The sequence below is a fragment of the Colletotrichum acutatum genome, assembly GCF_030867785.1.
Source record: "Colletotrichum acutatum strain CBS 112980 chromosome Unknown BDZ83scaffold_40, whole genome shotgun sequence".
In the NCBI taxonomy this organism is placed as follows: Eukaryota; Fungi; Ascomycota; class Sordariomycetes; order Glomerellales; family Glomerellaceae; genus Colletotrichum; species Colletotrichum acutatum.
In genome coordinates this window covers 325,996-337,098 of record NW_026849034.1, presented here as the reverse complement: position 1 = coordinate 337,098, position 11,103 = coordinate 325,996, and the positions used below count along the sequence as shown (strand labels likewise).

The following is an 11,103-nucleotide window of genomic DNA, read 5'->3' as shown; positions in this document are numbered from 1 at the left end:
TGCAATACCTTTATGCCTCAGGCCACACCCGGCGATACTAACGCCCCGGCCTGCCTTTGGCACCAGTATCACTCACCTCATACTCGGTAACTTCGTAATCATCGACGCGCCATTGGCAGCCCAACCCCATTTCTATGTTACGACCTTCACGCCCATACACTCATTTCAGCTTCAAACGCGATTGTTTCCTCGTCCCAGAAGCAATTGCATTGATTTCGATCCATCGTCATGTCGACCCGTCAAGCGGCACTGTGAGCACCAGCCCCGAAGATGTCGAAGATGCACGACTCAGATCGGACGGAGCCTTTATGCTAATAGTCATCACGACAGGTCGCTGTACCGGCGCTCGCTGAAGCTGGCCCTCGACTGGGCCGTTCATCGCCACCTCTGGAGAGGCCAAGCTTTGTACATCCGCTCGCTGTTCGAGGCTAACCGATCCGTGACGGACTCCAGACAAAAGAGAGTAAGTAATGCGGTCGGCAGACGTCGCAAACCAAACGAGCAAGGGACGCTGATCTGAGCTTTCGCAGGAACTTTTGGCTCAGACAGAGAAATTGCTGTCTAAATGGAAGCACCCAGAGCCCTACGTGCACCCGACAGCACCCGGCGGTATGTCGCGATTCCTCTCCCACACACCGCAGCACTTCACGAATAGCGCAGACGATGCTGATAACGATTGCACAGGTTCCAAATTTGAGCGCAACCTCCGAGCACCTATCCTTGATCGTAAGTCACCAATGTGGCAGACATCAACACCAATTCCTTCTGACAAAGACATAGCGCCACCCCCATTGAAATTCTAAAGAGCTAGCGAAGGCGCGGAAGGGAGAAAGACTGGGATTACAACGTATGCGACGTTTTGACTGCACGATGTAGCAATGCAATCGCGTGGAAGCTTCAGCACGCTACTTTGACAACACTGTCTCGGGTAGCTATGGACCGGGACACTTGATGTACAACCGTAACAAATATGCCCGGGCTGGCTAATTCAAGCCAAGCCTAAGCCCACGCGCACGCCTTTCAGCCCACAAGTATAGCTCCCCCCGGTCCCTACAAGTCTATAATACAACACCGTAATCCGATCACCATAATCTCAAGTCGTCATGTCGCAATGAGTCGTGGTAGCGGCACGAACCATTTGACGGTTCCGGTAGTTCATTCTGTGGTATCATACAGGAGACGAAACCATCCAAGAAAGCAGCCATGTGGTCACGCTGCACATCAATCATATATCCAGGTTTCCGAACCTTACGATTCCGCAGACGGACGACGAATTGCGAAAAACTGCAGCATGCATACTGATCCGATGGGATTCGTCACGATAAGGTCGCGCCTTCAACCAAGTGTGCGAAACGTGATCTTCAAAAGGTATTCTCATTCGTAACCATAGCTTCCTGCCGTGGTATTATTGTACAACCCAAACGTGAAAATCAACCGTAAACCCTGAACCGTGACCCCGATGTCATGACAACCCAAAGCAGCCGACCAGCACGAAAAAAACCGAAACCGACACCCATTTACAACTCTTGGCTCTGGTTCTTGCCAGTCTTGCCAGTCTTCTTGGGCAGCAGGTCTTGAAACACCGTTAGCAATTGAAGGAAGGATCGATGATTCAAGGCCAACTTACTCTGGTGAATGTTGGGCAGAACACCACCCTGGGCGATCGTGACGTGGCCGAGAAGCTTGTTCAGCTCCTCATCGTTGCGGATGGCGAGCTGAAGATGACGGGGAATGATACGGGTCTTCTTGTTGTCGCGGGCGGCGTTGCCAGCCAGCTCGAGAATCTCAGCGGCGAGGTACTCGAGGACTGCGGCGAGGTAGACGGGGGCACCGGCACCGACACGCTGAGCGTAGTTACCCTTGCGGAGCAGACGGTGAACACGACCGACGGGGAATGCGAGACCGGCCTTTGAGGAACGACTGTAGGATACAAGGTCAGTGGATGAAGCTTGAGCTTGAACTGAAGAACGTAGTATCAGAGTGTAAAAGCGGCTTTTTTATTGTTAAAAGCTCCAAATGAAAGAAATAACTTACGATTGCGCGTTCTTGGAACCGCTGGCCTTGCCGCCGGACTTTCCGCCTCCAGTCATTGTGAATTTGGGATTTGGGGTTGGGTTGTGTGGAAAAGTTGGGTATTGAGGTAGACGCGTAAAAAGCGACTTGGCTGAAGGCTGGCTTTGAGTTGGGGATGGAAAAGTGAGATGAAGATGGAAGAAAGGGCGTTGATGGTGGGGAGTGAAGATGTTAAGTAGTTTTCGCGTTAGAGGAGCTCGATCACGGATCACCAACGCGCGATTTAGCGCTAAGCCCAAATCAGAAATTCGATGTTGTGGTAGACTGTTGCAGGCAGGTGCGGTGCATCATTTTTCTGGGCCCCGGGCTAGAAGGAAGGCACGTACCCCTTATCAGTCCTGCCGCCGCTCTCAGCAGTGCCTCCTCTTTGGTGGACGCAAGCTACGGATAAGCCTTAAAGTGGGCTGCCGGCCTGTCAGACACGACTTCCATTAACACAAACTCACAGAGGCAAGGTAGCGATTGCGTCCCGATGCGATCAATGCAAGGAAATAAAAACCCCCGCGGTCCCGCTCCTCTTTTCCACAAGCATTGCCGGGACCTGCCCAAGTCCTCTTCCCCCTTCTTAACAAGTCTTTTTATTTTTATTTCTTAGCCCACTTCCACTTTCTGCTTATTCCCCCGTTCTGCGCGGGATTTTGGTTTTCGAATTATCTTACTGGCTAGGAGAAGCAGTCAGCCATCCAGCCACGTCTTGATCACCTTCTCTTACCTATCACCCCCCTTCCCCTCCGACCTTATTTCCTGGACGAACCGCCACGACACAACCAGCTGGGCACCTTACAACTTGTCGGACTGATGCGACGCACTTTTCCGCCCTTGGTGCCGTGTGTTGTCTCAATGCACTACAATATGACACATTATTCCTCTTTCTCTTTCGTACAGCTCCAACCTGTGTTTTCATTCAGCAAAAAGAAATACCGGGTTTCGATTTGAAAAGTGACTCAGCAGAATCAATCGACTTTTGAGTGTTGCAAACTTCAGAGCAGAGGTTGTTACCCCGAAGCATGTTACCAAACATGTCCAAACCCTTGACGCACTCAATTATCTCTTTGGAATGGGAGGATAAATGGGTTACATCTCAACTACTTTATGCGAATTATATGCTTCGCTATCCAGTGACATTTCGACCCCATATGACTTGCATCCAAATGGATCTCAGATCTACCGGAACCCGCTATATAGCACGAACAGAGTCCGATACATGGTGTAAGCTCATGCGAAGAAGCCTAATGAGACCCAGGAACCTGGGCCTCATATGGTCCATTGTTCGGCTCCATCCCATATCGGGCCCGGAGAAATCTTCAAATCGACTGCCCCGCGTCCTGTTTGACCCCGTCGCAATCGAGGAAAGAACCTCATAGAGTGCCTGATACAGCGACCCCTGCATGCCACTCGTGGTGTTTCTATGGCAAACGGGCCCAGCCTTGTGATGACATGGAGTGGAGGGGTCCCGATATGTACTACAGAGCCCACCGCGTTACCTTTGATCGCGTTTCCACTGGCTGAAGAGCGGACAATCTTGCTCCTGCTAGATGTGTACACCATCCTGCAGGCCAGGTACTCCACGTTTAAGGCCGCGAGCTCACGGGCATGCTTCCTTCATCTAGGGGCCATTCTACCTGAGGTCACAGGCGTGTATGGATCGCAATGAGTAGAGAATGTCACTGAGCCCCCCGTCAATTACAATAGAGCCATGCGGGCCTAGGCCCAATAGAGACAGAAAGTCCAGGCTCTGGCTACCTCAGGCTCTTAGCCGCACCCACCGTTGCAAGAAACGCGTCAAAGAAAAGCGAGTTTCCTCAAGCCCAAAGAATGCTCCCAGTGTCACGTATTCCACTGAACACACCCGAGAAGCAGTTGTAGAGCGCAGTGTGTGAAAGATTATTTTGCCTTCATCCAGAGTGCTAAACTGCCTCGGGCAACGTGGACCAGGCAGGCATTTATTGAAATGCCCGGCTGAGGCGAATCGGCGGCTTATTGGCATGGCGACCCGAATTCTCTGCGGACTGCTACAAGTCTTCTACTCTCGACTTCCTATAAGTATGAGGGTTGAAGAGATGCTATGAGACAACCTGTTGGTTCTCAACTATCACGTAGGTAAGGTAGGTACGCTGCAAGAGTGATACACATGTGATGTCGCAGCTTTGCGCGCATCTCTGATCTGGCTTGTGGACTTTTTGCTAGCTCCTACGAGTCGCCAGACGTCTTGGGCGGTAGCAAGCAAGTACGTGACCTGGTAGCTCTGCGTGGCCGGGAGATTGTTGGTTTGCATGTAACGGGACGCTGCCATTGGTTGCGGCCTGTTCTGGCAGTCTCGAATGTCCCCTGCCAGCCAGCTCCTTGATACGCGAATTAAAAAAAAAAAAAAAAGAGAGAGAATACATTGAGCGTCACGTATTTGTTTTTTTAGCGCGAACGCGTGAGTACCCCAGTTCGGTAGCCGCTTTCATGGGCGGTGGTTACGGATCCTCCATATCTGGACCCACCTACACGCCTCCCAGCCAACCACGACAGTCGATTCCCATTTTACTAGGCAAGGCCACACCAGTGCACGCCCCTGGCACCAGTCCAAAGGCCCCGGTGTGCCGCTGATACTGACCACCCACCTGGGCCACCCCTCCCCAAAATCACTCTGTCCTCGCATCAAATCAGTAACGCCGCAGGAGCCCGTCGCGTCCAGCTACAAAAACCCAGCCCACCCCCCCAAACTTCTTCCTGCCACATCAACTCTTCCTCACTCCATCATCCAGCTTCATCCACGGTCGCCAGTCGCAATCCATTTCAACCAACTTACTCACGTACTCATTTTTCACCTTCACTAATCCAAACCGCAAAAATGCCCCCCAAGGCCGCCGACAAGAAGCCCGCCTCCAAGGCCCCTGCCACTGCCTCCAAGGCCCCCGAGAAGAAGGATGCTGGCAAGAAGACCGCCGCCTCTGGCGACAAGAAGAAGCGCACCAAGTCTCGCAAGGAGACCTACTCCTCCTACATCTACAAGGGTTAGTGACACCAATATTTCGTGTTGGCGCGTCGCGTCATCAACGCGATACTGGATGTCTTTCGACATATTCTGACATACTCGCAGTCCTGAAGCAGGTCCACCCCGACACTGGTATCTCCAACCGTGCCATGTCTATCCTCAACTCCTTCGTCAACGGTAAGTATCAATCGCTTTGAATATCGACGTGCATCGTTTCTAACGCGTCTCATAGATATCTTTGAGCGCGTCGCCTCTGAGGCTTCCAAGCTTGCCGCCTACAACAAGAAGTCCACCATCTCCTCTCGCGAGATCCAGACCTCGTATGTCATCTTACCATGCCCCAAAACCGACCTAGCTAATCCCCACTCGCAGTGTTCGTCTCATCCTGCCCGGTGAGCTGGCCAAGCACGCCGTCTCGGAAGGCACTAAGGCCGTCACCAAGTACTCTTCTTCCACGAAATAAGGGTGCTTGTACTGCTTTTCTTTTCGGGCATTGGATTTTACTTGGCATTTGGGTGTCATGATGAGACCTGCCAAGGTTACCAATATCCTTGGGGTCTCTTAATGCGTTACGGATGGTTTGCTTTTTTGGGGGCAATGTCTTCACGGTCAAACGGGGTTCGCGGGCTGTACAATACACCTTGAGAATAGGGTTTTCGGACGAATGAAATCGTACACATGAACATCAACACAAGCCCACTCTATTGCAAACGTGCTCTGATGCGCACATCTACTAAACTATGCTCCCAGGCACACCCCGTTCCACGAGCCCCTTTGACGAAGGGGCCGCCCACCAACCAACGTCGAACGCGCTGCTCCGCAAAGACATCGACGCGGCGGCAGCCACCAAAACGTGTTATCCCAGCCCGGCCTTGCTACGCTTGACAACATGGGCGACAGGCTGCAGAATGCCTTTGTTGTTCATCGCGCCTAGTGCCGTACCGCTACTCCAGCCCATTTTCTCGAGCATCGCGCGACCTTTATTTTCCTGGCTCAACTCAGGCGCGGAGCCGCCGACGACCTCACCATCCCGATAAGCGACGCCAGCGTGTCCACCACCTCCTCCCCTACGAGCTGATTGCCTCTGTACGGCGGCACGCACTGCTGTATCGTTGCGGGGGAAGTATTTGCGGCCGACTCGAGCAATGGCTACATCGAAGACCTCGTCGGCAAATTTAGCGGTCCTGAAAGTGCGGTGGAGCATGGGTCGCCTTTGGTCACCCGATCCTGTGGACTTGGATTTGATGTTGAATTTGCTGGCTAGTTCGTGGATCACCTTGCGAGCATGATTGTCCATGGGCGGTAGAGTGAGACTGCGGCAACAAGTCAGCTTCTAACACATTGTGTGCACTCAAAGGGTACGAAACTTACCTAGGTTGCGTGCCCAAGAGGAATGTTCTCAGCTCATCGGCGATTTGTTCAAGCTCCATCCCGTGCGGGTATTTGACTCTGAGATCCTCCGGGTTCGCATGTTTACCCAGCAACCCCATAGTACGCATGGCCTGACGTTCTTTCTTCCTCTCGGCCTTTTTCAAGCGATCGTTCTTCCACGCAGCTTGCATCTTGCCCTCTAGCTCTGAATCCGAAATGTCAAACACTGGAACCTTGCCTTTGGCACCCTTGCCCTTCTTAGGCTTCAACGCCGGGCGGTTCCAGTCCATGAAATCGAAATCATCGATCTCATTCGCAAATCTATCTGCTGCTGATCTGAAGATGTCGTCGTCGTCTTGGTCGCTTGAATCCGAAGGCGGCGATGCGTCTTCGGCATGAGATTGCTCAAGTGATGCCAGGTAGGAAACATCCGTCTCAAAAATGCCCATCACTGCATGATCATCTTGTATGAGTTTGCCCCTTTCAGATCGCCTCCGGGCAGTGTGGATAGGTTTCTTGTCGCTTTCCTTGGGCTCTCTTCTAACCTCTGCTGTCGTGTGTTCCGAATCGCTGTTGGCGCCTGATAAATCCTCGGTCTTGCTTGTGGCTATGACGGTCTGAAACGAGTCATCGATGCCTTCAGACTCACTCAAAGAGCCACCTATGTCCCGGCGAGAATAGGCTTTCGCGGGCACCAGAGCCTCGTCTTCGCCATACTCCCTCATGTTGGCAATGTAGTCAGCAACCAAGTCATCTTCCTCCTGTCGCTTCAAGTCTTTGGCGGCATTTCGACGAGGTTTCTGTGTAGAGCTCCCCGCGGTCTTCACAGGCACATTCTTGCTGCTGTCTCTTTTTGATTTGACGGTCTTCTCCAGGACGTTGATCTCGGTAGAAATGCCGCCCAGGTTGAAAGTCTTCAGCTTCGATTTGGCTTTGGACTTCGAACTTTGCCTGTCTCTGGGAACCTTGTTGCGACCTCTGAACAGAATGACTTCTTCACTAGAATTGGACGGCGTAGGCGACGGAGAGCGAGTCAGACTTTGATCCACAAATGTGTCAAGCCGTTGATTCTCTCCTACGACGTCGAAGAAGAAGGGAAGAGGTGATGCCGTGTCTTGAGTGACGGGAGCCTCAGCGCCAGTGATGTCTTCCACTCTGGAGATCGTAGCCTTCTCTGCCTCGCGTGGGTATAGAGAGGTATCCGTCATTTCGACGGCAACATCGACTGGCATCGCCTCGTGGGTGTGGGCTTCGTCAAGCGAAAAAGCAGGTTGAAATTTGTTGGAAGGTGTGTCGGCAGCAGCTTGGCCATGGGTGGTGGTGTTTTGTCCTTCAATCTCCGCTCCTCGAGGTCTGCTTGTAGGATCCTCCTCGCCAATCTTCAAGATGCTCTCTAGCTGTTTTAGAGGCTCTGCTGCTCCAGTATTGATAAAGGCGACCGGCCTATGGCGTAGTTTGGAATCACTGCTCCAGGGTGACGAGCGATGAGCAGTGCTGCGGGCTTCATCTTGCAATGTAAATCCTGTGGCGAACCCGGTTAATTTGGATACCATCAATGGGAGGTACTTCCCAAGACGAGTCCCGATCAGAATGGCATATACTGACCGGTTGAGCTCATCGCAGGAATGAAACTGGGTGCATGCCGCTCTATGCCACCGGGGGTGCGAAGGCGAGGGGCATTGCGTGGTGGCGCACGAGCGCCACTCCTTTTTCCACCGCGCGGCATCGCTGCCCACGCAATGAAGAAGGTTCAATGGAAATGCTGTCTATGTCTTGTCCGGATAGTGAGGGAGTAGTTTCTGTCAACTAGAAGCGTGGTTGTGGGAGCTCTGACACCTTCTGCTGAAGTCAGAGATATACTCGGGATGTGGCAAGCCAGTCAAAAAAAAACCCTTCTATCATGCATACCTCTATTCTGTCCCGGTGAAAACACAAAGCGGAGTACGCGCCTTAGCTTAGGTGCCTACCTACTTAGGGAAGCACCGTCATTGATACCTAAGGATTGCACAAAGGTACGGAGAGGTACCTTAGGTTGCTGGGTACCTATCGTCACAGCTGTTATCGATAAAGAACGCTCGGACGGGGCACATATCACGAAAGACGAGGCTTATCTACCTTATCCATAGAAGTACCTCAGGTACCTTGGGCACTCCATACTGTGGGTTTCGTGGTTACTTGAGGCAACACTGGAAGCCTTGCAAGATAAACGCTTCGGACCTCAGGTATTCTGTACTTCTAGCATTAGTTGCCGATCAAAAGAGGACCTGGGCCATTCTCCCCTCACTACGTAACGTGGGGCACCATACCTAGTGCTACCCTGCCTACCTACGGATACAGGCTGCCTAGGTACATTATCGTGCAGCGATGCGCTACTTGACTGCCACACCAAGAGCCCCGCTGTGTTCGGCTGATGCGTCACAGGGACAGTCCGCCTGTCATCGGCTCAGATAGATGAAGACTTGGGTTGCAAGTAATCTTTACGCTATTACGCAGGGTTCCTTCCTATCGCGCGAGGTCGTCTGGCTGTGCTAGTTTGTCCACCTCTCTCTACCTACCTCCCCGGCGCATGCCTAAATACGGCATTGCCATCTTCATTGCTCATCCACCATTCCCCAACTAACCAACTCACCAACTTGACCATCTACCACCCCTGCGGCCTCGCATCGATATTGCCTCGAGTGTAATCGCCCAGCTGTTTGAGCTTACACTGTCATCTGCAAAACTTACCTCTGTTTGCTTTTGACTCCCCTAAAGTCGTACCGACAGCTTTCAGAAGGAAGAACGATTAGATTTCCTTTGTTGTCGCCTGCGCATACGAGATCGTCTTTCTCCAGGACGAGTCGTCCCATATTGCAGGACTTTGTGGCCAGGCTTTGCAGTCGAACGGATCCGCCATGGCTGCAGTAGACCTCGGCCGATATCGTCGCATCGTCCAGATGTTTTGGGATCCCCAACCTACCAACGACCATCAGAGTGATCTTCCAGTTTGGTGCTTGGGTCGCTCCTACAAGCTAAACACCAAGGCTCTCAAAGACAAGGATACAGAGAATCGAAGCCAAACCCCTCCGTCGACCGAGTCTACCGAAACCAAGCCCAAAACCTCGCATGTGTTAGCGACAGCTTCGGCCTCGGCCAAAGCCCCGGAAACCCCCCCGGATTCTGTGTCTAGTAGCTTTTCGTCTTCGCTTGCTTACGATGAGGATTACCTGGAACAGGACGGTGGCTGGCCTTCGGCATTTCTCGATGACTTTGAATCCAAGTTTTGGATGACGTACCGATCAGAGTTCCAGGCCATAGCAAAATCTACAGATCCACGAGCCTCGTCTGCGTTATCTTTCTCAATGCGTATCAAAAGTCAACTGGTGGATCAAAACGGCTTCTCGTCTGACAGTGGCTGGGGATGCATGATCCGGTCAGGCCAAAGCTTACTCGCAAATGCGATGGCAGTTATCAACCTAGGGCGCGGTGAGTTGCTTGGAATAGTTTGGACGATCACTTCGTTGCAAGTCCCTTTCGCTGACACCGGTAGTAGGATGGCGACGAGGTGATAAAATTGAAGAGGAGAGAAAGCTGATTTCTTTATTTGCGGACGATCCAAGAGCGCCTTATTCCATCCACCAATTTGTTCAACATGGCGCAGTGGCATGTGGGAAATACCCTGGGGAGTGGTTTGGTCCCTCGGCCACCGCTCGCTGCATTCAGTAAGCTTGCGTTATTGTTGCTAGATGCAGTCATACAGGCTAATTTCCTACACCAGAGCCTTGGCCAATGCCCAAGAACACCAGCCTCTCCGAGTGTACTCCACTGGAGATGGACCTGATGTCTACGAGGAGAACTTCATGAAGATTGCCAAACCCGAAGGCTCCCAGTTCCACCCTACGCTCGTATTGGTTGGTACGAGGCTCGGAATTGACAAAATTACCCCGGTCTACTGGGAGGCTCTCATAGCCGCACTCCAAATGCCACAGTCAGTGGGCATAGCAGGGTAGGCGCCTCCATCAAGATTAAGATACTACTTACTCACGATGATTGCAGTGGCAGACCTTCCTCTTCCCACTACTTCATCGGTACACAAGGTTCCCACTTGTTCTACCTTGATCCGCACCATACTCGACCTGCCCTCCCATTTCACACGGATCCTTCTCGCTATAGTGAAGCAGATGTTGATACCACCCATACTCGACGCCTACGTTGGCTACATGTTCGGGAGCTGGACCCCAGCATGCTCATTGGTTTCTTGATACAGGATGAGGACGATTGGATCGAGTGGAGGCGTAACGTGAAGCACGTCCAAGGAAAAGCAGTGATCCATGTTGCGGACTACGACCCTGTATCCAGAGGCGGTGGAGGGGAGAGGGATAGCGCCATTGATGAAGTGGAAACGATTAGTGATGACGACGGTGACACCATCTTGGACGCTTGAGAATCTCCGTCGTTTGCTACGATCCTTCCGTTAGGATCAGAGACCGAAATCTATGGGCGTTGAAAACGCACCAATGCACATGGCCTGATACAGGTTTTCTTCGCCTGGAGCTGCTGGGTTAGGGATAGGCTATAGGCCATATTCAGGGACAGTCGCATTATTGGCGCAAAGGATGCTCACTTTGATGACGAGGCTGGGTAACACAGATTGGTTTGGTATGAACATTGATTTGATCTGGGGTGCGAGTTTGCTC

The 11,103-nt window shown here is 52.2% G+C and overlaps 5 protein-coding genes across 5 annotated transcripts; 3 read left to right on the top strand and 2 right to left on the bottom strand.

The window, feature by feature from the left end:
• Positions 1 to 228: 228 nt before the first annotated feature.
• Positions 229 to 803, top strand: BDZ83DRAFT_751666 (complex 1 protein; the record flags this gene model as incomplete). The annotated part of the gene is made up of 5 exons (XM_060514086.1): positions 229 to 251; positions 331 to 463; positions 531 to 609; positions 685 to 726; positions 781 to 803. The coding sequence occupies 5 exons, from the start codon at positions 229 to 231 to the stop codon at positions 801 to 803; spliced, it is 300 nt and encodes a 99-aa protein (XP_060365680.1).
• Positions 804 to 1,450: 647 nt separating this feature from the next.
• BDZ83DRAFT_302150 (histone H2A) lies at positions 1,451 to 2,344 on the bottom strand. The gene is made up of 3 exons (XM_060502258.1): positions 2,035 to 2,344; positions 1,628 to 1,920; positions 1,451 to 1,573 (listed from the first exon to the last, which is right to left on the bottom strand). Exons 1-3 carry the CDS (start codon positions 2,088 to 2,090, stop codon positions 1,518 to 1,520), a joined length of 405 nt encoding a protein of 134 aa, XP_060365679.1. The 5' UTR covers positions 2,091 to 2,344; the 3' UTR covers positions 1,451 to 1,517.
• A 2,427-nt stretch (positions 2,345 to 4,771) lies between these two features.
• On the top strand, positions 4,772 to 5,748 carry BDZ83DRAFT_619513 (histone H2B). The gene is made up of 4 exons (XM_060508124.1): positions 4,772 to 5,075; positions 5,162 to 5,233; positions 5,289 to 5,376; positions 5,429 to 5,748. Exons 1-4 carry the CDS (start codon positions 4,913 to 4,915, stop codon positions 5,517 to 5,519), a joined length of 414 nt encoding a protein of 137 aa, XP_060365678.1. The 5' UTR covers positions 4,772 to 4,912; the 3' UTR covers positions 5,520 to 5,748.
• Positions 5,749 to 8,342, bottom strand: BDZ83DRAFT_619511 (uncharacterized protein). The gene is made up of 3 exons (XM_060508123.1): positions 8,033 to 8,342; positions 6,428 to 7,949; positions 5,749 to 6,369 (listed from the first exon to the last, which is right to left on the bottom strand). Exons 1-3 carry the CDS (start codon positions 8,151 to 8,153, stop codon positions 5,913 to 5,915), a joined length of 2,100 nt encoding a protein of 699 aa, XP_060365677.1. The 5' UTR covers positions 8,154 to 8,342; the 3' UTR covers positions 5,749 to 5,912.
• A 490-nt stretch (positions 8,343 to 8,832) lies between these two features.
• BDZ83DRAFT_301992 (peptidase family C54) lies at positions 8,833 to 11,079 on the top strand. Its single transcript, XM_060502257.1, has 4 exons — positions 8,833 to 9,892; positions 9,960 to 10,128; positions 10,185 to 10,412; positions 10,463 to 11,079. The coding sequence occupies exons 1-4, from the start codon at positions 9,322 to 9,324 to the stop codon at positions 10,848 to 10,850; spliced, it is 1,356 nt and encodes a 451-aa protein (XP_060365676.1). The 5' UTR covers positions 8,833 to 9,321; the 3' UTR covers positions 10,851 to 11,079.
• Positions 11,080 to 11,103: the final 24 nt, after the last annotated feature.